Source organism: Zonotrichia albicollis, chromosome 3 (genome assembly GCF_047830755.1).
Source record: "Zonotrichia albicollis isolate bZonAlb1 chromosome 3, bZonAlb1.hap1, whole genome shotgun sequence".
NCBI classification, from domain to species: Eukaryota; Metazoa; Chordata; class Aves; order Passeriformes; family Passerellidae; genus Zonotrichia; species Zonotrichia albicollis.
Genome location: NC_133821.1, coordinates 41034680 through 41056647, shown reverse-complemented (window position 1 = coordinate 41056647; position 21968 = coordinate 41034680). Strand labels below are relative to the sequence as shown.

Genomic DNA, 21968 nt, shown 5'->3' with positions numbered 1-21968 from the left:
ATATGAAATATTGCATCTAATTTACAGCAGAGTCTCATTAGTCTGAGTAACCCTAATACATAAGAGCAATAATTTAGAGAGTGATAAAAACAGATCAGACCTCTTAGAATGGATGGACCCAAACTACAGCTGAAAGGGACCTCTAGAGATAACCAAATATGCCCTTCTGTACTGGGTGTCCCTGCGTGTAGCAAGACTATCTCTGACAGTTCATCTGTTTGCCTAAACCATTTGCAAATTCTCCAAGAATTTAAAGTCCATGTCTGCCTAGGAGTTTATTGCTCTTACAGTTGGAAATCACTTTGTTGTAGCACTAAGCTCGTCATGTTTATTGCAATGTTGACATATTTCTTTTATTATTTTCTCCAAGGCCTACAAAAGAACAGTTTATCTCCTGCTTAGCAGTCTTCACCAGTCTTTTACCCATCAGAAAACTTATGTGTACTGGCTCGTTTGTTTTCTTTTTTAGTCTGAATAAACAAATTTTCAGCCTTTTCTAATGAATTTCTCAAATGTCATCCTTTCTTAAAACATTTTCTTGTTGCTATAATACAGACTGTTCTCAGTTTACCTGCACCGTCCTTAAAATCTGATGATCTGATTTCATGCAAAAGTCTATATTAACCCCACCACCCTAGGAAGTGGAATAATACTTCTTTCTCATCTCTCATGTTCTAATTTTTCTCATACATCTCAGGAATTACGGCTTTGGAAGCCCTCTGATGTGTTTGGTGTGGGATCTTTGACACCTCCCAGACCCTTTCATACAGTAGTAATTCTGATGCTATTCTAGATATTTCATTTGATTGTAATGATCTCTAAAGTATTTGAAATTACTTTCTTGAGGTGGGAGGGTGGGATTTTAAGAATTTCCCAATACAGGCTCTATACTGGTGCATGTTGATTTCTTTCTCATTAATTCTGTTTTTAGTTTCTTCCTGTTTTGCTGTCCAGAGGCCTCTCCACCCAGGACAATGAAAAATTAAAATGAAGATGAGAACAATTATTTCTACTTGTTAATGGGAACATAAAATGATCACAAAATTAAACTTTGGAGAGTTGCATGTTATGCGTAAGAAAAATTACTACATTAGCTGTTAAAAAGATCTACTGGTGCTGAGGGAGGTGGTGGAAACAGCACCAGTAGATGTTGCCAAAGCTACAACCAAACAGCCACTTGTTGTCAGAGCAGTGTCATATGGGTTTGCTCACTGCAAAGAGTCACAGGTTTGTAAGGAAAGAAGTCTGCACACACTCCGTGGCCTCCCAAGGCTTTAATAGCATCAAAAATGGGCAAGACCAAATGAACCTTGCATGAGGGATTCTGCAAAGGAGACCCACCTAGGCTCTGGTCTGATCCTGAGGGAAACAGCACCGCTGTCTCCCTTGTGAGAAGATGGGTAAATGGAGCAGCAGCAAGACATGAGACACCTCATGGTCTGTAACAACAGGGAACAAGGTTATCACTCCAAGAATTATCAGCTGCCCTCCTGGAGAGTCTTCTCAACAAGAGAGGGTTGTATGCTTCTCATGAAGCATATGGACATCATTTTTCATTGAAAGGTCATATAATGGAGACCTTTAGTATGAAGATATAGGTTTACCTCTTTTTAACCCTGAGGATCACTGTGGTGAATCAGTGGGAGGGAGGAAACAACTCTTTCTGGTGAAGTGATGACAATTTTTGCTTCTTCCAAGTCCTTTCCCAGCAGGTGGCATATGGTGGCACATGCCCTGCCCTCCTTGCCTGTGGACTTCTATTAAGGGAACAAGTCCCATCCCAGAGTTCCAGTGCACAGGGATGTTTCAGGGCCTTCAGCTGCAACAAGAAACACAAAATACTGTGTTCTAAAGCTGTTAAATCCACCCAAACTCATGCTCTTATCCTTCCCACTCCAAATATTAGCCCAGCCTAAACATAAGCCCAAGTAAAGGTCAGTTTAACAGGACATGGGGATGTAGAAGAATCTTTCTCACCTATAGTTGACATGGTTTCTTATTGACCCTCATGCAGAGTACCTGCTGTGTGCAGGTGCTCTGGAGCGAGGGTTGTTCCATTTTCTTACTCCTTTTAGAAGTTCTAGAAGGTGACTGACAATCTCCATCTAGTCCTGTTTCTCATTCCTAGGGCTTCATTTTTGTGTACAATGGCTTTGGTGCTGCTAGACATCCCTGATACTTGAAGAAAACTCCTCTACCTCAGTTCAAGACTAACCATCCAAGAGAAATGCAAACTATAAAAATATCTCTGATAGTTCTGCCTGGTACCACTGGCAGCTGCTATTCATAGTCTGTCCTTCGGTGCCTGTAACCAGCCGATTGCCCCTGTCTGAAATGGTCCCTGTACACTCCCTGGCACCACAACACCCTAGAATTCATCTATGGCACGTGGCACCAGCAGCATCCGTCCTATGAACTTGTGCCCTCATGCATTATCAGCTTTCTGTAGACTCCTTCATAACCCAAGTGGCAAATCTTCTGCACAGAGGTGGTGATGTGAGACCCCATTCCCACTCCTCCCCTCTCCCTGGCATTCTGAGGCCTCTTGGAGTCAAGTGTTACACATAAATGGCTCCTGACATTGATCTATGGTATTTTAAAGTTACAGCTTTGGCATTAATTTGGAATTATTGTAACTGGGTAAGTAGCACATTTCTCTACTGCTTAAAAAGATTCCACTGTGGGAGTTTTCTGTACCCTAAAGATTTGATATGTAGGCTGTCTAGATTATATTGGTTGCCATCTGGTTTTCAGTCCCACTCTTTATTTTCAGTCTCCAGGCCATTATGCCTTTAGTAAATAATCAAACATATTTTGTTCTATTCAATTTCTTTTCTTCTGGTGAATTGTTGATTAGAAGCCAAAGGTTTATTTAAACAGGTGACAGCTTTGCTGCTTACTTGGTGCATTGGTAACATGATTTTAGGTCACATCTACAAAGACAAACGTAGTCATGCCAAGAGATCTGAACACACAACAACAAACTAAAGTGTATCTAAGGTGTGGAAGCCTTCTGGAGAATTCCAGACTAGAAAGAGCTAAGCTTTATCCTCCCAGTTCAGAGGCTGCAGCAGCAGGGACCACAGTGGTTATGAAGTGGGGTGGAGGAACGTAGGAGTGGCAGTAAGTGGGAACTGGAGTGGGAAGAAGGGGAGGAGGAACATGCAGCTAGAAAAGGTGCAACTAAAATTCACAATAGGCATGGCCTCTTTCAATACCTGTTTTGAACTGAAGCCTCGCTAACAAATCCCTGTATTTCAATAGGCTTGCCCAATCCATTGCCCCCTAGTGAAGTGCTACCCTTGCCCTTTACTGAACTAGATCCATGCAAATCCTAGTCCCCAGCAGGTAAAAATAGCATGGCTGAAAGTGCAAAAGCTTGAGTTTTTCACTGAAGGAAGCCATGAGCGCTCAGCTGGGTGCCTTGTCTGTTCAGTGTCTGCCTCCTGTAGCTGAAGCTGTTCAGACTGACATTGTTTGAGGGGAGAAGCCAAGTCTATCTTCTGGCTATCAGACCCAAGTGCCAAGACCTGCTGTGCCCTGCCTCAAATGCCAGGAGGCAGCTGTGCCCTGCCTGCAGGCAGCTCTGGGGCTCCTAGGAGGCATGGGACACATGCAACACAGCTGAGGGAAGGGGAAATTAAGACATATAAGCAAGAAGACAAGTGATGGGAACCAGAAGATAGAGAGCAAAGGGTTGGAAGTGGCATCCTTCCTTAAAAAATTGGTTGGGTCATTACTGCATAGGTCTGACCAGAATGTGTATTTGAAACCACAGTTCTCCCCACCCTGAGTCTTGTTGATATTGCTTTCAAGAATGGTCATTTTACAGTAAATACACTCTGACAAGCCCAAAGTCTCTTCCTCCCTCTCTGTGCCAAGTTTATCCCAAGCATTTCCAAAACCACAAGCACTTGAAGGCACAGTAATATCTGGAGGCAGAAGCTTTTAAATAAGAGCCAGTTAGAGCTACAATCCATCTCCACCTTTTTTTTTTTTTTAATTTTCCTTGCATTCTTTGAAAGAAGCCGGTCGCAAGCCTACACATTTTAAAAGGCTGCCAGTTCTTTCCTGCAGATTTTGCACCTTTCAGCTGTTAAGCCTCCATAAGATTATACTTTGCATCTACTGACAAACATCATAGAGTAAAACTCCCCCAGAGACTTGGCCTGACAACATATTCAGAAAACTGCTTGAAATTATTTGCCACTAATTTCTTGGTGGTTTAGAGCAATTAACAGATTCCTCAGCTATTGTAGTTCTGATTTCTTCCTGTACTTGATACAAATTTTATATCTTGCCCTAAAAAAAAACCTTCTTAATTCAACACCCCATCCCTTTAACTTTGCCTGACTGACATGCTGGGATTACCAGAGCTGGGGTTAAATGCCAGGGTCTCTCCATTTGAGCAGCTGTGAAGGATAGAGAATTTACACCCCACAACTACAGATAACTTGAAGGTTAAATTTTAAAAGCAGGTATTTGCTTTAACTTCTTGCCTTCACCTGATCTCTATCATATATCTCAAAACCTAGTCTTACATTTTACATCAGTGAATTTCACTTTCTGAAGATAAGCAGCTCAGAAAAAACTCTTAAAATTTGAGTCTTCATTGTATGAAAAAAAGCCATCCTTGCAAGCCTTTCTCATTTTAAGTGGCCAATTTTCTACCATTTATTAAAAACTAACAGCCACAAAAACAGCCTTAGTGTGCAGTGTCCCCCTCAGGTGTCCAAGGTGGGTTGCTTACTCCTGCTTTTGTATTAATTTCCCATTCTAATCAGCAGTTTAAAAGCAGGCCAATTAGCTTACTATTTTTCCTTCCTTTCCAGCTGTGCCTGAGATGAGTTGGCAAAAGCCCCAGGATGAGAGGAATAGAGTATATCAATAGAGATTGTCTGCATCTGAAGTGTTAATTTGTTCCTTTACTTTTTGCTGCCTGCCAACAACCCATAAACCACAAATGTGAAGGTTGCCAGAGAAGGACAACAGAGCTTTATGAATAAACACACTTCAGCTTCAGGAGCTTGTGACTTCCATTTCAATGTGAACACAGATTTATTTCACATTGGTGTGCACATATTTTGCAGTTCTGCCCAGCAACCAGGAGTGTGTAGGAACAAGTGCTCCTCTGCAGAGTTTATTTTGATCAGTATGGATAGCGCCCAGCCCACAAATCAGCACAGAAGAGGATTTTTGTCTCTGATCTCAGCGGCATTAGGAATTAGGATACTTCCTCATACACCCAAAAGCTCAGCTAGATAAACAGAAATGTGATCAACAAGTGTCCAAAGCCAAAAGTCCACAGAACACTGCAAAGCTGTTGACAGGCCTTAAACAGGAATTTTTTGCTCTTGGTCATTCATACTGAGTGCATTAATTCTCCTTACAATTACAAGCATATTATGGTGCCACATTATATATCTAATTAGATTAAAAGTGTCAAAGTATTTACATTTTACCTGAATTAATAATGCATAGAAGTAATTTGAAAACATGAGTGCTTTTGTTTAGCATATATAGGAGAGTAGCCAAAAGAATGTTATTGAAAGATAGCATGGGAAATTTCAAAGAATTTGAAAAATTCTAAAGGAAAAACCCTGATTGTACTTAAGATATTTTGTGGTTTAACCTCCTCACAGTGGAGAAATGCATAGTTTCAGAGATTTTCAATTTTTCAGAGTTCATATTTTCAATTTCTTTTTTCCTCTTTCTTTGTCTTTCACAGCCCCACCCCAGTAAGGAGAAAAGAAGAAACAGGGTATATTTTCTACAGCTTTCTCCATGTAGGAAACAATACAATTATCAAAATATGAAGAGTGAGTTATGACTTTGCTCTTTCCTATGACCAGCAAGGAGTGACAAGAGGGAGAGAAATTTTGGCATCCCATAAAAAATATTCTGAAAACAGAAAACCAGAACTCTTTGACTTCACAGTTTTTTCAGTTTAACTTGTAAAATCAAAAATGATAATCAGAAGATGTTAATATATTTTTCATATATTTACTCATTTTTTTATTAAGTAGGAGGAGTTCTGGCTATGTGCTGTACTTGGAATTTTGGCTATCAGAGGAAGCCCTCCCATCTACAACGTGATACCTGGCTTTCAGGGAGCATAATGCTTCCAGCATCCCAGTCCACATGAACTCTCCCTTTCCAGAGAAGCCATGCTGGTGTGAAACAGCAAATTCCCATGTCAGTTAGATGAGTATTTGTGGGTGTTCTGTTTTGGATCTCTATGCTCCCATCAGTCGTGGTACCCCTCCCTGTGCTGGGCTGGCTGTGTAGTCCAAGATAACCACTGGCTGCTGCTTTGTTCACCCCAGGATGCACAACACCTGCTTAGACACCTCTTGTCCACAAACCCCCAACCCCTTATGAGTATTTCCTTGGGAGCTGGGAAGAAAATCAAGGCAGTTAAGGGCAGCTTTGCACCCCTTTTTCCCTGAGTCTTTCCCTGAGACATGCCACGAGTCAGCAGAGTTGCATCAGCTGCATGCAAAAGCAGATATTTGCCCAAAATAAAGTGAATATCCCTCACCAACCCCTTCAAGTACCCCAAGCTGCACAAGACCTGGTGCTGAACAAGTCTGAGTGGAGAGCCAAGGGCCTGCCAGGAGGAGGCAATGCCATGGCTTTGCTCTCAGTGAGATAGGCAACCCTGGTCAGAGCTGGGTTTACCCCCATTCACCCATCACTTTCCCCTTTTCCTCAGGGATGAAGCCACAACCCAGAATCAGGGAGTAAAGCCAGGGAGGTTATGTGGAGGAGGCCCAGACTAGGTGCAGGTCAAGGGAATTTCCCAAGAAACAAAAAGAAGTAAAAATCTAAGGAATGTTGTACTCAGCACAACCTTTTATTCTCATACTTCTATTCTTATATATCACAGTATTAGTTATCTTACTAAGGGCAGGTTGAGGCTAAAAGTGTATAAAAAAACCAAAAAAAAAAGTAAAAATCAACCAACCAAAAAAACGCCAAAAACCAGCCAACCCTTGCTGACAGACACAAGGTACAAGTCACAAATTTAAAAAGAAAACCCTTCCTCTTTAAACTATAGGTAACAGAGCTCCACCACCTCCTTGCATAAGATTGAGACAGGTATTTCATGGGTCCTTCAGGACCTGGGTCCAGCTACAGGGAATTGCTCCGAATGGAGTAGCATTTCCCTGTTTAAAATGGTCCTGAACTGCAGCTCATCCGGATTTCTTACTGTCTTCATCTCTCAGAAAGAAAGGTTTGTGCCCATGAGCTGCAGGTTGCTGGTTTCATGTTGCACCAGGTACTGGTAAAGGCCTAGGATACACATTCAGTGAAAACATTCCAGGCTTTTAAGTGTCAGCTGCTCTGTGATTTTATCTATCTATTAAGCTATTGTGTTCAGAGAACCTGCAGCCAGGCATGGACCATTAGAACAGGCGTGTAACACATACAGGTTTGTCCTGTTTTCCTACTTCTTGCCACCCTCCCCCCAGTAAATTAATGACACTACTAAAATTCCAAGGGCAGAAGGTGAACAATAGTCTCCAGCCTGCTGGGAGCTGATAGAAATATTACTGGGTGCTTTCCAGACTCCATGCTCTGTGCTGCTCTGAGCTCCATGAGGAGCTGCCACCTCCCTCTTTGGCTGTTTTTGGCACCAGTCACCAGTCAGGCACTTCTTCCTTCACTGCTCGTGTTGTGTGGCTGGAGGAAAAGCACAGATTGGCTACTCTCACTCAAATTCTAGAGCATCCACCCTCTGCTGCCATGCCCATGCATCTCCCCACTCTCCTAGCTTGTGCCTCAGCAATTCCACTTATTTGTCTAAAATAGGTTCAGTCTCTTCTCTCTCAGGCTGAGGTTGTCTCAATTTCTTCAGATGGCTCCATCTGTACCATGGGTATCACCGAGTCCCACTTTGCTGCCCATTAAGGCAGGTAGTTAGCTATTTTCCAGCATGTTGCCAAGGAAACTGCTGGAGCTGAAGGGACTGCAAATAGTTCTAGCCTGAAAAATGGTGAGCACTGCTACTAGAAATACTGCAAAAATTCATAAGCAGCTACTCAGACATTTTAATAGCTCTGGCCTGAGATTCAGATACCAGGCATAAATGTCCATTTTATTTTATCACAGTACTGATTAATTCTAACATTTCCCATCTCTGTGCATCTTCTTTAAAAGCAGCCCACTGATAAAACACAGCCCTTAAAATAAACTTCAGTTTATTTTTCAACAGCTGTCCAAAATCCACACTGAATAATACTTTGCTATGCTGTATCTAATTGAAGACCAGATGCCATTGAACTGAAGTCATCAATACCCTGTACAAGTTAAGGCATCTGCTTGCATAAACAGCTTGCTTTTTTGGCTCTTTACCTTTGGGCCAGGACCAAGTCTCATCTGTAAGGTGCATTACAAGTGTAGGTAGTTGTAAAAAGAAATGATTGCCATTCTTCTCATGACAGAGAGGATAAATTGTAAATTTTTTATTGCAAAATATTAAAATAAATTACATTTTACAAAGACTTAGCAAATATTTACATACAGTGTGATTCCAGTGACAATCAGCAACAAAGAACAGACAGACAGGCATATTATGGAGTGGTAAGAGTCAGAACTGCACAAATGTCAAAAGCCATATTGAAAGACAAGCAAATTTTTAAAAGTTACATCCATCACAAATGGAATGAATCCTACGAGGCACAAAAATGACATGTCTACAAAGTTCTTTTGTTTAGTCAACAGACATATTGCTTTTTGCTCTCCTCGTCTGTCTCCGCACACTCTCCCAGATCAACTGGAGGAAAAATAAAATCTTCACACATACAGCTGTGTTACCATGGATCTGTTATCAGTCTGGTTTTCATTCTGTGTGCTTTGTGATATCCATTGCCAGCAACAGATTCACGAATCATTAGTTCAGAAAAATTAAACACTCTGATTTTGTATTTCCTCGGTGACTTCGTACCAGTGTATCAGATGTGTGAGGCTGTCTGATGTGAGACAGGTATCTGAAAGTGATGCCCTTCTGGCAGAAACAGGCTTCAGTAACACAGTACAAACCCAAGAAGCATCACAACGATGTCATGAAGAATGGGGTAATGTAGTCTTATAGCACTTAAAAGGCCTTCTGTAGGAACAGACTTCCATGGTCACATTTCAGGATTTAATTTTTGAAAAAAGAGTAAAATTGAAAGTACTGGCTCATCTTGGCAAAATTAATAAGTGAATCCATCCTTCACATGACGTGACTGGAAATAAAATCTACTTGCAGGCAACAGCTAGAAAGAAGAGTTTTCACTGCTATTCCATCCCTTCCTTATACATGCTTTTAAGCTTTTTTCCTTCCTTAAATATCCCCCTTTCCTCTCTTTCCAGGAAGAGATCTGTCCCACCTATAAAACCAACTCCACAGCTTTAAGAAAACTGCTAACATTATTAGTTAGCCAAATGAAATCAATAGGTATCCAAAGAAAATGTTTCCAGATTGACCAAATAATTGAAATAACTACAAGACATAACCAGGTAGCATAACATAACTGGGGAATTCATGCAGAGACACTTTTGGAACTGAATAGAACAAAATCCAGCCTGGACACCCCTCTAAGTAATTACATGTAAATCTGAAGGCAGAAAGATATTAGTTTAGATCCCCCAGGCAGCTTCTTTTCTCAAGACGTGGAAGACAGGCAGGCAAAAAGCTGTCCTGTTTAGCTCTTCGGCACTTCTGAGATGGCACCATAATTTTAAAAACCCTGGGAATGGTTCAGCTTTTTGGAGAGAGCCATTATGAAAGCTATGCACCAACTAAACCCCTCCAAAACTCTGAAACATGTAGGGCTTAACGAGACCAATTCTGTTGGCCCCTGTGTAAAGAGGAATTTTTTCCCAGTGTTAAGATTACATTAAGGCACATGGTGGGATATCTTGAGAACAGTTTTGTGAGGTGTGATCATGTTTCCCCGAAAAACTGGGAATATTGTACTTTGTTTTAATAAATTTAAACTATTACTTTAAATCCCATGATACTTATTATGCAGACTTATAGTCTATGCTGACTACACTGGGAAAGGCCAGAGAGCCACATCTAGCTTGATAATATGAAACAGATCCCATCTATTCTCAGCTCTGGCATACAAGTGCACTTTGCTACACAGAACAGAGTCTGGGTTCCAGTGTGCAACATCCCCTCCCAATCAAAGCAGCCCAGCCAAGTGTCTGGGTTGTATTATTTCAGTATTCAAGAGAATTTTTCTTTTTTTCTTGTTTTTAAAATGAAGATTGGACTATGCTTTTCCATTTCATGCACTTGCTGAAAGTCTTTTCTCTCCTCGTTGTCCTGTAGCTCTCTAACTGTTACTAAAACTTTGATCTTTGCATCAATAATGGAAGACAAGTTGGAGGACAACAAAAACTATATGGAGTGCTTTCTCATTTTATTTTAAGTTACTGTGGACTTTTTTAAACAAAAAATATTTCAAAAAAAAGAGAAGGCTAAACTGACTACACAAGCATCCTGCGCATATGCACATAATCCTACCTAACATTTCTTACAGTTATTAAGTACAGCCGTCAACCACAGCCCTTCAGATACAAAATCTTGAAGGGCTTGGAGTAATTTTAGAAGAGTGGAGATTAAGGTATCTTACTAGAAGCAAATAAGAACCATCTTGATACGGCTTCTCCTTCTTTCCTGTCAGATACAAGTCAAATTCATCCAGCCACCATTGCTCCAAATAGCGTAAATATAATGAAATTTGATTACAAATGAGACTCTCTCTTCAACAATACTACCATAAATTGCAGATTAAATACAAATCAAATGATGTTGACTCCACAGTTGTTCAGTATGATAGGTGGACACAAGTTGGCCACAATTTGGCCATTGTGTTCACACTCGATTTGAAAAAATGTCATATGTGTGGAAAATTCTAGGAAAGAAAACAGAATAGTAAAGAGTCCCTTGTTTCACAGTAGATAACTTCAAAACTTCCCATCTAAAGGCTATCCAAGCAGAGTGCTAGCTTCCCATATATCTTCCTTCTTCCATGGGACAGGCCAGCAACTGAAGCTGCAGCCAATATTTGTAGTTATCAGAAATAGCCAGTAATTTAAGATTAGCATTGCAAGGTTCCAAAAGGTCTTCTTACACAGCTGGTGAGTCTGCCAGCATTACACTGAAAATGAGACTGGGAAAACTTTTAACTGTTCACTGAACTTTGGAAACTTTCGGACATACCAGAATGGCTTAAATACTCTAAAACCAAACAGATCAGCAGAACCTGACATGTTAAGGTTTAAAGGTCTTGGCTATCTTCTGTTCCAAGTGTATTGGATAAATCTGAAGCCAGTACCTCTTGCCAGCATACAATCAAGAGCCTCATGTGAAAGAGTTGTCAGGGTTAATGCACAGACATAGAAAAAGAAAGAAAAAGAAAGAAAAAGAAAACCATGGTAAAATTTCTTTGTAGCCAAAACAATTTGGGCATACATGCTATGAACAGACATGCTTCCTTCTAGTGAGTAGCCCATCTCCAAGTCAAAAAATAATACTTTCAGAAGCTTAGAGCCAAAGTTCCTTCTAAAAAAAAGTGCCTTATGGCCCAAAGTCATTTGATCACATTTCAGTTTGCCCAAGGTTTGATATTGCCCAAACTTCTATCGAGTGAGATAGAATAACCATTGTATACGCACATAGGTCAAACTCTAAAAACAAAACAAAACAATATATGAAGTGTAATCAACTGTTTCAAAAATCATCTCCCATTCAAGTCATGTCTGAAGTACCAAGGCAGGGAGGAACATCAAACAACAATACTGACTAACACACTGCCCAGATCAGCAGCAGTGCTACAGGTCCCCTCTGACAGGCATTAGGGCATTCGGAGAATATCTGTGCTTCCCAAGGTGATTTTTTCCTAAGAAGAACAGTGTCAATAAAACTTCACCTGTACACAGATATTGTATGAGGTTCATTCAAGTATTTCCTTTAGGAAATGGACAGTGGAAGGACACTTTCAACACTAAAAAAGTTCATTGCATCCTGCTTGTGCCCATACATGCTTTGATCAATAAGTCTTCCAGTCACTTTACTCTTTGACAGTTCTGGGGCTGATGTGTATCTCAGCAGCCCAACTGGCGAGCTTCATCCCAGATCTTTCCTTGTTAGAGGCCTCCTTCTTGATCCATTCCTTTGGAACTCTTAATTTTAGTATTTTATTTATGAAATTAGAATTCACTATAATTTGACAAGCACTGACATTTTCTACGGAGATGTTTCAGAGCTTCCTTCTCAGTCTACCAGCACAGCTCAGCTCAGATCTGTGTGCCCTGGCATTCCATCCAAAGTTTCTCTTGAAGTACAGTGCCATATTTTTGGCAGTAACAACTTAACAAAGAGCAACCCCCTAGATTTCATTTGTGATAAATGCTGGATTCAAATCCAGGTTTTCAGAGGTGAAAGGCTAATGGAGTAACCGAACATGTTTGATGCCCAAAACAGTCTTGCAACAGTATAGTTACAATCCCAAACTATTTCCTCAATGAAATGCATGAACTCAGAGCAGATCCAGTGTATTAACTAGTCTTTTCTATTTTGTTCAAGAACCATAAAATCTAAAGGAGTGGGACTCCAAATTCAACTGTTATTTTACAAGTCTTTCAGAAAAGCAAAGCTGACAGGCTCAGAAGCCAACTTAGGATGGGAAAAGGAGACTGGAGTTTCTTAGTCTGGGACTTGCTTTTGTTTTCAAAGAGACAGGAGAAGCTGCAAACACACTTTTCTCCTTGCTCTATGTTCAATATGCACTGACCCCTTTCAGAAAACCATTGTCCAGCACGCTTCACGTGGCAGCCTTCACATTGCTTACTGTATTATATTCATTCATCAGCTGTTCATAAGGCACAGAAAGTTCTAGCTCATTATTGGTAAAGGTAGATTCATCAGAGGATGGGAATTTGACTAATTTTTTTGCAGTTTCAGATTCCTCTGCAAGATTATCATCCATAGAGGATTTTGATGTTTCCTCATCATCTGAGATATCTTCCTCTTCATCATCATCTTCATTTACAAATGTTATATTGGCATTCTCAAATATTAAGGGCCGATAGTCTCTGGAATCCCACACTTCACCTTCTTCTTCACTAATCCTGTCCAGCTGGTTCACAAACATGGTTCCTTCTAGAGGGCTGTCTGCAATATTTTTGTCATGGAGGGGTCTCAGTACGTGACCATTTTGAATGTCCAGGGAAGTCTCATCATACTCAAATGACTCTGTTTTTGTGTAAGTCACCTGAACATCTATACTGGCGTTCATTTGTTTGGCATTTTCCACTATAATCATTTTGTCATTGCTTGTCTTCAGGGCCTTCTTCCCAATTTGCTTTATAAGGTCATTGTAGGTCTCTTCCTTCTTTGAAAGAAAGCTGAAAATGTTGACATCCTTTGAGGTACCCATTTGAAGGGGTTTTTTAGGCCGAGGGTGGTTCTCAAATGACTCTTTTCTTTTTTTCCTCCGTTTCTTGATTGCTTTGTGGACTTCCACAAACATACTGACCTTCCAGTTAACAAAGAGTGAGAGCCAAGCTAGTCCCAGATAGATCCATAACTCCACAAAGTATCTGTAAAGCGCATGATAGTTTGCATCTGGATTTACACCTACAGGAAATTAAAAACAAAAACATTACTGTAAGAAGACTCACAGCTGATAAACCTTGAAGTTGTTACCCTGAGAACTGCTCTCTTCCTCACTAAAAGAGCCTGGTTATTTGAACATCACTCAGAAAGGTAGCAAGTGGGGAAATGAAAGAAAAATTGATCCCACATCTTCCACTTGTTGGCTACATGTATTCTGACCACTGGACTAACCAAATAAGAATGAAGTATATTTATCCTCTCCTTGTAAGATATAAAAGTGAACATTTTCCTGCTTAAAAATTACCAGTCTTCTTCCTGCCACTGAAGCATGCACATATAGGTACCTTCCTTGAGAAAAAGATTCAGAGTTCAAGGTATGAGGACCAAAGTGCTGAATGAAGCAGTGGCTTTTAGAGAAAGAAGAGGTTTATGAGGAGAGAGGAATATGTTCAGCATTCCCCACTGACTAGGTCTAGGCAGGTGTAGGCCCAATGCCTACACATCCTGCTTAGATCCCATTCAAAGGTGCACAACTAACATGGTGAGCAGGGTAGTTCCCTGCCTGAAATACAGACCTGGGGTACCAGAAAGACTTATGGACTCTAGAACTTGGCTGCAAAAATAACTCCCAATAAAGGCCTTAGGTGTCTACACCAACACTGAAGAGCCAGATCTAATCCACTGGATCAGTAGCCAGACTTAACAGAATATTCTATCCTGCAAAATGTGCTGTAAAAACTTAGAAAATATATTTTCAAATTAAGACTTTGGAAGCAGAATTGCGACACTGTGCATGTAATAAAATAATACATAAAATACAATTACTGACCAGCAACAAAATCTCCAAATCCTATAGTGGTGATAGTGATGAATGAGAAATAGAGGCCTTCAATGTAATTCCATCCTTCAGTCACCATGAAGACAAAGGGAGGAATAACCAGATGGACCAAGACACCCCAAACAATGAATATAGCCGTGCATGTAATTTGGGCTTTCCTCTGCAAAGAAAATGCAAAAGTCAGGGAATGATCTCAATTTTTTTTTCCTACCCATGGCACCAAGAATCATCTGACAATACCAGATATTTCAGTTTTGTGCTAACAATTTAGCTACCATAATTAAAAGTCCCTATAAGTGACTGAAGTAAACACACTTTTTTTTTTCCTTTATGTAGAACTCCCTATTCTTGCAACTGCTTGCTCAAAAAGGATTATTTGCTCATAGTTTTGTTTCATGCTCTTGGAAGAGTTTAAGGAGTCCCAAAAATTTTATAAATTGGAATGGGATATGGACATAGCACTCTAGTCTAAAAAGCCATCAGTACCTCTAATTTTCCTCTTACTCATTTGAAGACAGAAGATAAGAAGCATTTAAAGTTGTTTCTCTCCCATTTCTGTTTCTTTCTCTTTGTCCCTCATGCCAGCCTCTGTACAAACCTCCACATACACACATATTTCACTATTAGTTTCTGGTGCAAACCCTGTACTTTCAGGTGCATTATTTTCTGCACTCTTCTCAGGTGCAAACCCAAGAAATTTCTTGCTCTGATTCTGAAAGCAGGACCTAAAGCAGTCCCAGTGCCCTCCAGGCACTCTGACCCTGCACTGCCTCCCATTTTTATGCAGAGTTAGAACTGAGAATTCACTTGCAGTGGGGAAGGGAGGAGAAAGAAACCCAAACAAACCATCACCAAAAAGCCAACAACATGCCACAAACAAAAAAGCAAAAGCCAGTAACAGAACAAAATATTGTTTTGCAGTAGGTTCACTGCACAGCAGGAAATATTTGTGCTAGCATGCAGGCAGGTGGGAGCCAAGCAGGACAGCATATTATCATTCCTGTGCCTGAGGAGCTTGAATGAAATGTCTGTGAAATGGAGCCTCATGTACATTTGTTCTAAAGGTCTTTAACATAAGAAGTAGTACCAAAGGTTTTTGTGAGATCTCATTTTGCTAAACTTCTTGCAGAACTAACACATCAGATACCATCCCTCTTTTAGTTCTTTCAATGCACACCATTTGAGAAAATTTGTGCAAGTGTTCATTTACTACAAGATAAGCAGGCAAGTTATGAAATGCAAGCTTAATTCATGCATCAAAACTACACAGTTCAAGGGTAAACAAGTAAGGGCTTACCAGGCTGACTCCTCTTTTCGTCAGAAACTGGCCCAGCCTCTTGGCACGTCCTCCAAAGAATTTCCCCAGAGCACTGATCCACGTCAAGCAGAGAGGGACTCCAAAAAGCCCATAAAATATGCAGAAGAGACGCCCAGCATGTGTCTTTGGGGAAACATTTCCGTAACCTGGAAGAGATAAGCATGTCCTCTGTCTGTTCTGGCTGAAGAGAATCCAAGGCTGTGCACAAAACAACACTGTGTGGGCTCCTACTGTGTTGGGCACTCCTTACTTCACCATCTAAAAGGGATTTACTTTACTTCAGCTGCCCATCTTCTGAAACTGGATGCATTCCAAATCTACTCCACTCTAACAAACACATATTCCATTACTGTACTTTGTGTTCCCTAGATTTTGTGAATCTTTTTCTGGACAAGATGGGACAAATAGAAAATAAAGCTCATCTCAAAACTTCTAATGTGATGTCCCAATCTTAAGCAGCATTGTTAAAACTTGACTGATTTAATTTTACAGTGTGAAACTCAAAATTCATCCTGAAGCTAGGTCCCAGGTGAAAGATACACTATACACATCTAACTTGTGACCCAGTACCTTTGCAGCTTGTGAGTTAAGTGCAAGGCAAGTAAATGCAAGATATTTCAAATTAATTTAGTTCTTTGCTGGTCATAGAACCCAAGAGGGCGTTGCAGATTCAGGCTCTAAAATCAGCAGCCTATATTCTGAACTTCTGATAGTCTTCTTATTTAGGAGTGTTATTGACTTCAACATTTTTCATAAGTTATAATAAAAACTGGATATTGTGAATTTTAAATAATAAAGAAAACCACAGTACTGCATATGGTTTAACAGTAAGACTTCTACATTCGGTCTTCTCTGGTTATTTTGCATTCCCTTTTTTTTTAAATTGTGCAACAAGTGTGTAACAGCACCATGTAGCAAAGATTTTTCTGCAAAAGCAGAAGGCAAATGATGTTGAGTTCTGAAAACTTGTATATCACAGGAGAAAGACGTCTTCCAGTGCAGAGGATCTTATAAGGACAAATCAGTAGTGATATTTAAAAAGCAACAGTTGCTCCGCTTCACCTTTTTTTAAGAGGTGGATAAAAAATATAGTTAGTTCTGCAAGCCAGGAACACTGATAATTTAGCAGTAGCTCAAGAGAATGCGTGTGTGTAACAAGACAGTAATCCAAAAACCTCATATGCACTTGCTTTAGGTATTCATTTAATGGAATGCTTTGTCACACTTTTGTTTTGGAATTTTATGATTTGGAAATTTAAGTGCATAAATCAATGGAACTGGAATGACACCAGCCAACCCCAACAGCACCTTTAGTCCATTACTTATTGGAAAGGCACACTTCTCTCTTCTGTACACACATGGAGAGGGTGCCAAAACCCTTGGTTTTTTCCTCCATGAATCTGCAGGTGAACACACACTTTAGGCAGCTCCAGCCAGGGGACTTTATTCGGTGGCTACCTTGACACAGAAATGGGAAACTAAAAAAACAGCAGAGCCTACAGAGAACTACAGACAGCAAGGTTGACATAGTAAATATTTACCGATTGTCGTGATCACAGTAGCAGCAAAGATCACAGCATTAGGCCAATTCCAGTTGTTAAAAGTATTGTTCCCAGTGATGGCAACACCCTGTCCAGCAGCGTCTGACACAATCTGTAAGGAAAAAGTAACAAGCAATCTTGTAAAATCCTGGCAGTCTAAAAAAAAAAATGTGTCTGTCCCTCTCAGGTTTTCCCCCTTAGCTCATACTTTCAAAATAACCTCTTGAGTTTTTTGTGAAGGCTGCCCTAGTATATTCAATAACAATAATTTTATGAAATACTAAAAACTTTCTTCACATAAGAAAAATTAATTCAGGTGCTCTGACATTTCAATAGGGAGTTTCAATTAGATAAACTTTTACTTGACTTACAAGTTTAAAACAAACAGATGTCTTCCAGAGAGCAAATAACACTCCTGCAAACTGAACTAGCATTTAACCTCCAGTGCAGATCTTGAATTTGGTTTAATATTAGGGACGTCTTCAGAACTACTATCCATTTCAAAACACTGTTACATGCCTCAGCTTGACTTGGGTATGAATGTCATAGACTCCTTGGCAAAGCTCATGTGATTCATGTTAATTCACCTGCTGTCTCTAATGAAGTCAAACCATCTAAGAGCAAACACTTAAAACTGTACTTTTCAAAGACAGAGAAATTAACATTTTTTTCAAAGCATTTCATGCAACAGGATTCGAATCATTGTCCTTGAATCAGGCCCTTTTCTTCTCCCACGCTGGAATCTGGTATGCCGTGATAAATGCAAAGCAGTAATTCTTATTTTGTGCAGAAATTGCAAGTTTCAGACCAAAACCTTGCATCTCGCTGATTCTGGAGTGCATTTCTACCTCCCCAAAGTCAAAGGAAAAAACCAAACAGATATACCACATTCCCTCTGGGAAATCTCAAGTTATTTAAATGTTTGCCCTGTAGCATCATGATGCAGGTTAAAACCTTACCACGTTACTCTGCTTTTTTCCCTTCAGTGTAAACACCGAACAAAACTCTGAGGCAACATCAACAGACAGGAAAGGTGAAGATATTTCCAAATGTTGATTTATAATGTTACCTGTATGCATTTCTCCCTCAGTAAGTGTTGAACATAAAAAACTATCTGCAGCTAAATATTTAAAAAACTGGAAGCAATATACTTTAAAAAAATTTTTTTTAGAAATAAACATGACAGGTGATGTTTATATTAAACTGGCAAGAACTTTTAAAGGTAACAACCAACTCTTCCTTCCCCCATCACCCTTTCCTTCCTTTCTACTTGATTAAGATCTGATCTTGGACCCAGCAGAGAACACAAAGTTCAATCACTACATACAAACATACACAAGTTAACACAAGTTTTAATTATTCTTGAGACTTATTACATATTACCACCCTCCTACTGTAATAAAAATGCCCTCAAAGTGAATGTATTGTACATATACAAGATGCACATGATTTAATTAAAAATGCACTTTCAACACACTGTTATGTGTTGTTCCAGGCTGTTCCAGAAGATAAAAGGAGAAGCATTGAAAGTGAATGAAGGTAAAGAACTCGATTTTTTTTTCTCCTGGTAAAGTCAAAGTGTGTGTAAAACTGGATGCAGTGTCTTTCCACAGCCTACAGGCTCTGGATAGAAAAGAGACAGAGTTCTCACCAAGGCACTCATTTATCATGAGAAAGTGGTGTACAAATAAGAAGCAGCCCTAAAACAGGCAGGTTGAGGGCAGGCAAGTAAAACACACAATGTTTTGAGAGCAGGCAAGTAAAACACACAAACCCTCTTCCAAAAAAAAAAAAAAAGTATCACAAGAGCTCATCTGAGAAGAAACCAATCAAAGTACAATCACTCATTTCTGCCATGGTCTGCAGAGGAACTTCCTGAAAGTCCCAAAGGACATCCAAATCACCTAAAAAACACAATCTGTTATCTATTATTCTTGAAAAGATGCCCTGACTTCTTCCATTGCCTAAATGTTACACTAAGAGCCAGTTTTCCAGTCATTCTCCATTCCATAATCAGACTTGGATACTTTATAGTTTTTGTTTCCTCACAAAGCAAGCGATCTCCAAGAGACCCAGTGAACTATCCACTCCCATTATCTCATTGCATTAATCCACCTTGGCCTGACCTCATGAGCTCAGCTTCCCAGTACATACAAGTATGTCAAGACCTGCCAGGATTTGAGGTCTGGAGGTCTGATGAGGTCCCAGATCTGAAGGGAAGAAGCTGCTGGACCGAGTGGCACACAGCTGCCCTTTGCAGCCAGGCAGCTAACATTCTGGGGGAGATGGCCAGCTCCACAAGTTATATGAACCCTTGGTGTGGTGAAACAGAGATAATTCTCCAGACACAACTGACACCCTCTTCCTGTCCCTATTTGCACACAGCTATGGACTATTAGCACACAATTATATAAGATCTATAGCCCAGTCTTCTAAGTTACTTCATGCCTCCAATAAGTCTGAATGTACTATATGCATCCCAGCTGCAGGAACAAAGACAGTCACAAAACATGCTTATATAGCTTTGGTGCTGTGGGAAATATGTAGCTGCTTTCCAAGCAGCTTAACTTTTGACCATACTGAAATAATTAAAGGTTCTGGCTTAAAAAAAAAAAAAAAGTAAGTGGACACTATACAACTGAACAGCAAACATGGTTGTGTTTTTTTGCTTGGCAAATCTGTTAGGCTCAAATGTCAGAGATGCCTTTGTTTTCATATGCAAGGATATAGAATGCCCCAGGTTGGCTGTGCTTGATTTCCTAAAATACAGAAAACTTCCACCAAAAAGTCTTTGGATTGTAAAAAACAAAGCAAGAAAGAAGAGGAAGAAGAGGGTAGATGGTGCAAGTGTTAGAACTCTTGAAAGATGTAATTTTAAAATACTTTTTCAAGTATGCCCAAATGCAAAAGCTGAAAATAACTAACTTATAATTTATACATCGCCTCAGGTCTCACCTCAAGAAAGTTCATACTGACAAAGGCAGGAGTGTTTTAGGCACCTGCCACTTGAATTTCCCCCATATGAGTAAAAGTATGGCTGGAAAGCTCTTAAAACATATTTAAAAATAGCAAAGAGAAATCTTGGCCCATATAGGTCACACACTGTTACTGATTTTATTCTAAGAGTTAAGGAGTGCAAGAAAATCTTAAGAGACTCTAGTAAGGAACAGTTGGGTCTGACGACAATAAGCAGTAGGAAGAAAAAAGTACTCCTGGGGTACTTGTGGCCAGATAGACAGACACACCAGACCGGAGACAGAAGACAATAAACTGACTGTATGTAAACTAGAGCAACAGATCCTGCCCCACAGGCACTCTATTACATAGAGGAAGAAGAGCCAGATACTGCTCAGAGCCAGGTCTCTTTTGGTGTTATTCAAAGCATTCCCTGGGATATCACATCCAGGTCTAATGGTAGCTATAAGGTTCTCCCAGTGGTATGAACAATTGTCTTTTGAAATGCTGTTTTTCCACAAGAAAGGAGATGTAATTGAACTATTAAGCCTGAAATTACACCCAATGGCTTTCATTCTACTCCCAAGAGTATTACAATGTAATAATGGACAATCACAGCTTCTGAAAGCTGAATCCATTAAAGCAAGAACTGATGCATCCTTTGAGGACTCCCTAGGCTTTGCCCTCACTTCTGACTCCAAGAGAACATAGGAGTAATTTTGCTTCTTTCTTAAGTTGTTTTAACAACATGGATGTAAAGATTTAGTGCACTGAAAAACACTGAATTTAGAATCTATCAAGTACTTTAGAGACTTTCCTACAAGAAATGAAAAAGCTTTAACGGTAATCTTTTTTCACGCTGACATCTAAATACAATTTGAAGAAACCAGAGAAGTGCAGTAGCTATCTAATCATAGGTATGTATAATACTGACAATTAGCCAATCACAATAAAATTGTCCAGGGTAATAAATTTTAAATTAAAACTATCAGATGAACAGTATACTGCTGTTCATCTTTAACAAGATGTCAGTTTTTAACCAAATCCAGCAGCAGCAGGGCTAAACAGATAGGTGAAGTGGTACAAGCAACTGTATGAACAAAAAGCCTAAAAGAATTCATAGTGACTTTAAAACTACATAAACAGTTAAAATCCGTGCCATGCTAATTGCACACCCTTTTACTTGTCCCACATGGCTTTTACAGTGATTTAGGTTTCCTGGCTCCAGCTATAAAGTTACAGTAGCAGTCAGCTATTTATAATAATCTTATTTTTAGACGCAATAAAAACATATTTAATTGTTAATGGATTATCTTTCCAATAATAAAAAAAACCTGAGTCACATGTGAAGACTCCCAGATCAGATATATATTATGAAGTTCTGCTGACCTGGATAATATTGCCCCAGGATTGAGTACATGTATATAAAGAGAAAAAAAACCCTCTCAGCCAGTAACCCTTTTGAAGGAAAAAGGCCTGTGGGTGGTCACAGCTAAATTGACAGGACAGCATCCTCAGACTCATTATGCAGACAGGCAGCACAGTGGCCATGGGTGGAAGTTTCCTGTCCTGTTGGCATACTTTACTTCGATGTCTGCTTACACATTAAAAGTAGCAGAAGCTATTTCACAGGCACAGGCACAGTCTGAATTTTTTAAGTACTTTATAGCTAGATCAAGCTGTAAATTCGCAGTCAAA

General features: G+C 39.8%; 1 protein-coding gene across 1 annotated transcript in view; it reads right to left on the bottom strand.

Moving 5' to 3' along the window:
* Window positions 1-8453: 8453 nt before the first annotated feature.
* The window catches only part of KCNK5 (potassium two pore domain channel subfamily K member 5), a 34802-nt gene continuing 21287 nt past the window's right edge, over window positions 8454-21968 (bottom strand). The window contains exons 2-5 of the mRNA XM_005483112.4: window positions 17316-17427; window positions 15754-15920; window positions 14448-14616; window positions 8454-13639 (exon numbers count right to left, since the gene is read on the bottom strand). Coding sequence (XP_005483169.1) covers window positions 12825-13639; window positions 14448-14616; window positions 15754-15920; window positions 17316-17427 — 1263 coding nt within the window. The 3' untranslated portion in view covers window positions 8454-12824. The remainder of the gene's footprint in view (window positions 13640-14447; window positions 14617-15753; window positions 15921-17315; window positions 17428-21968) is intronic.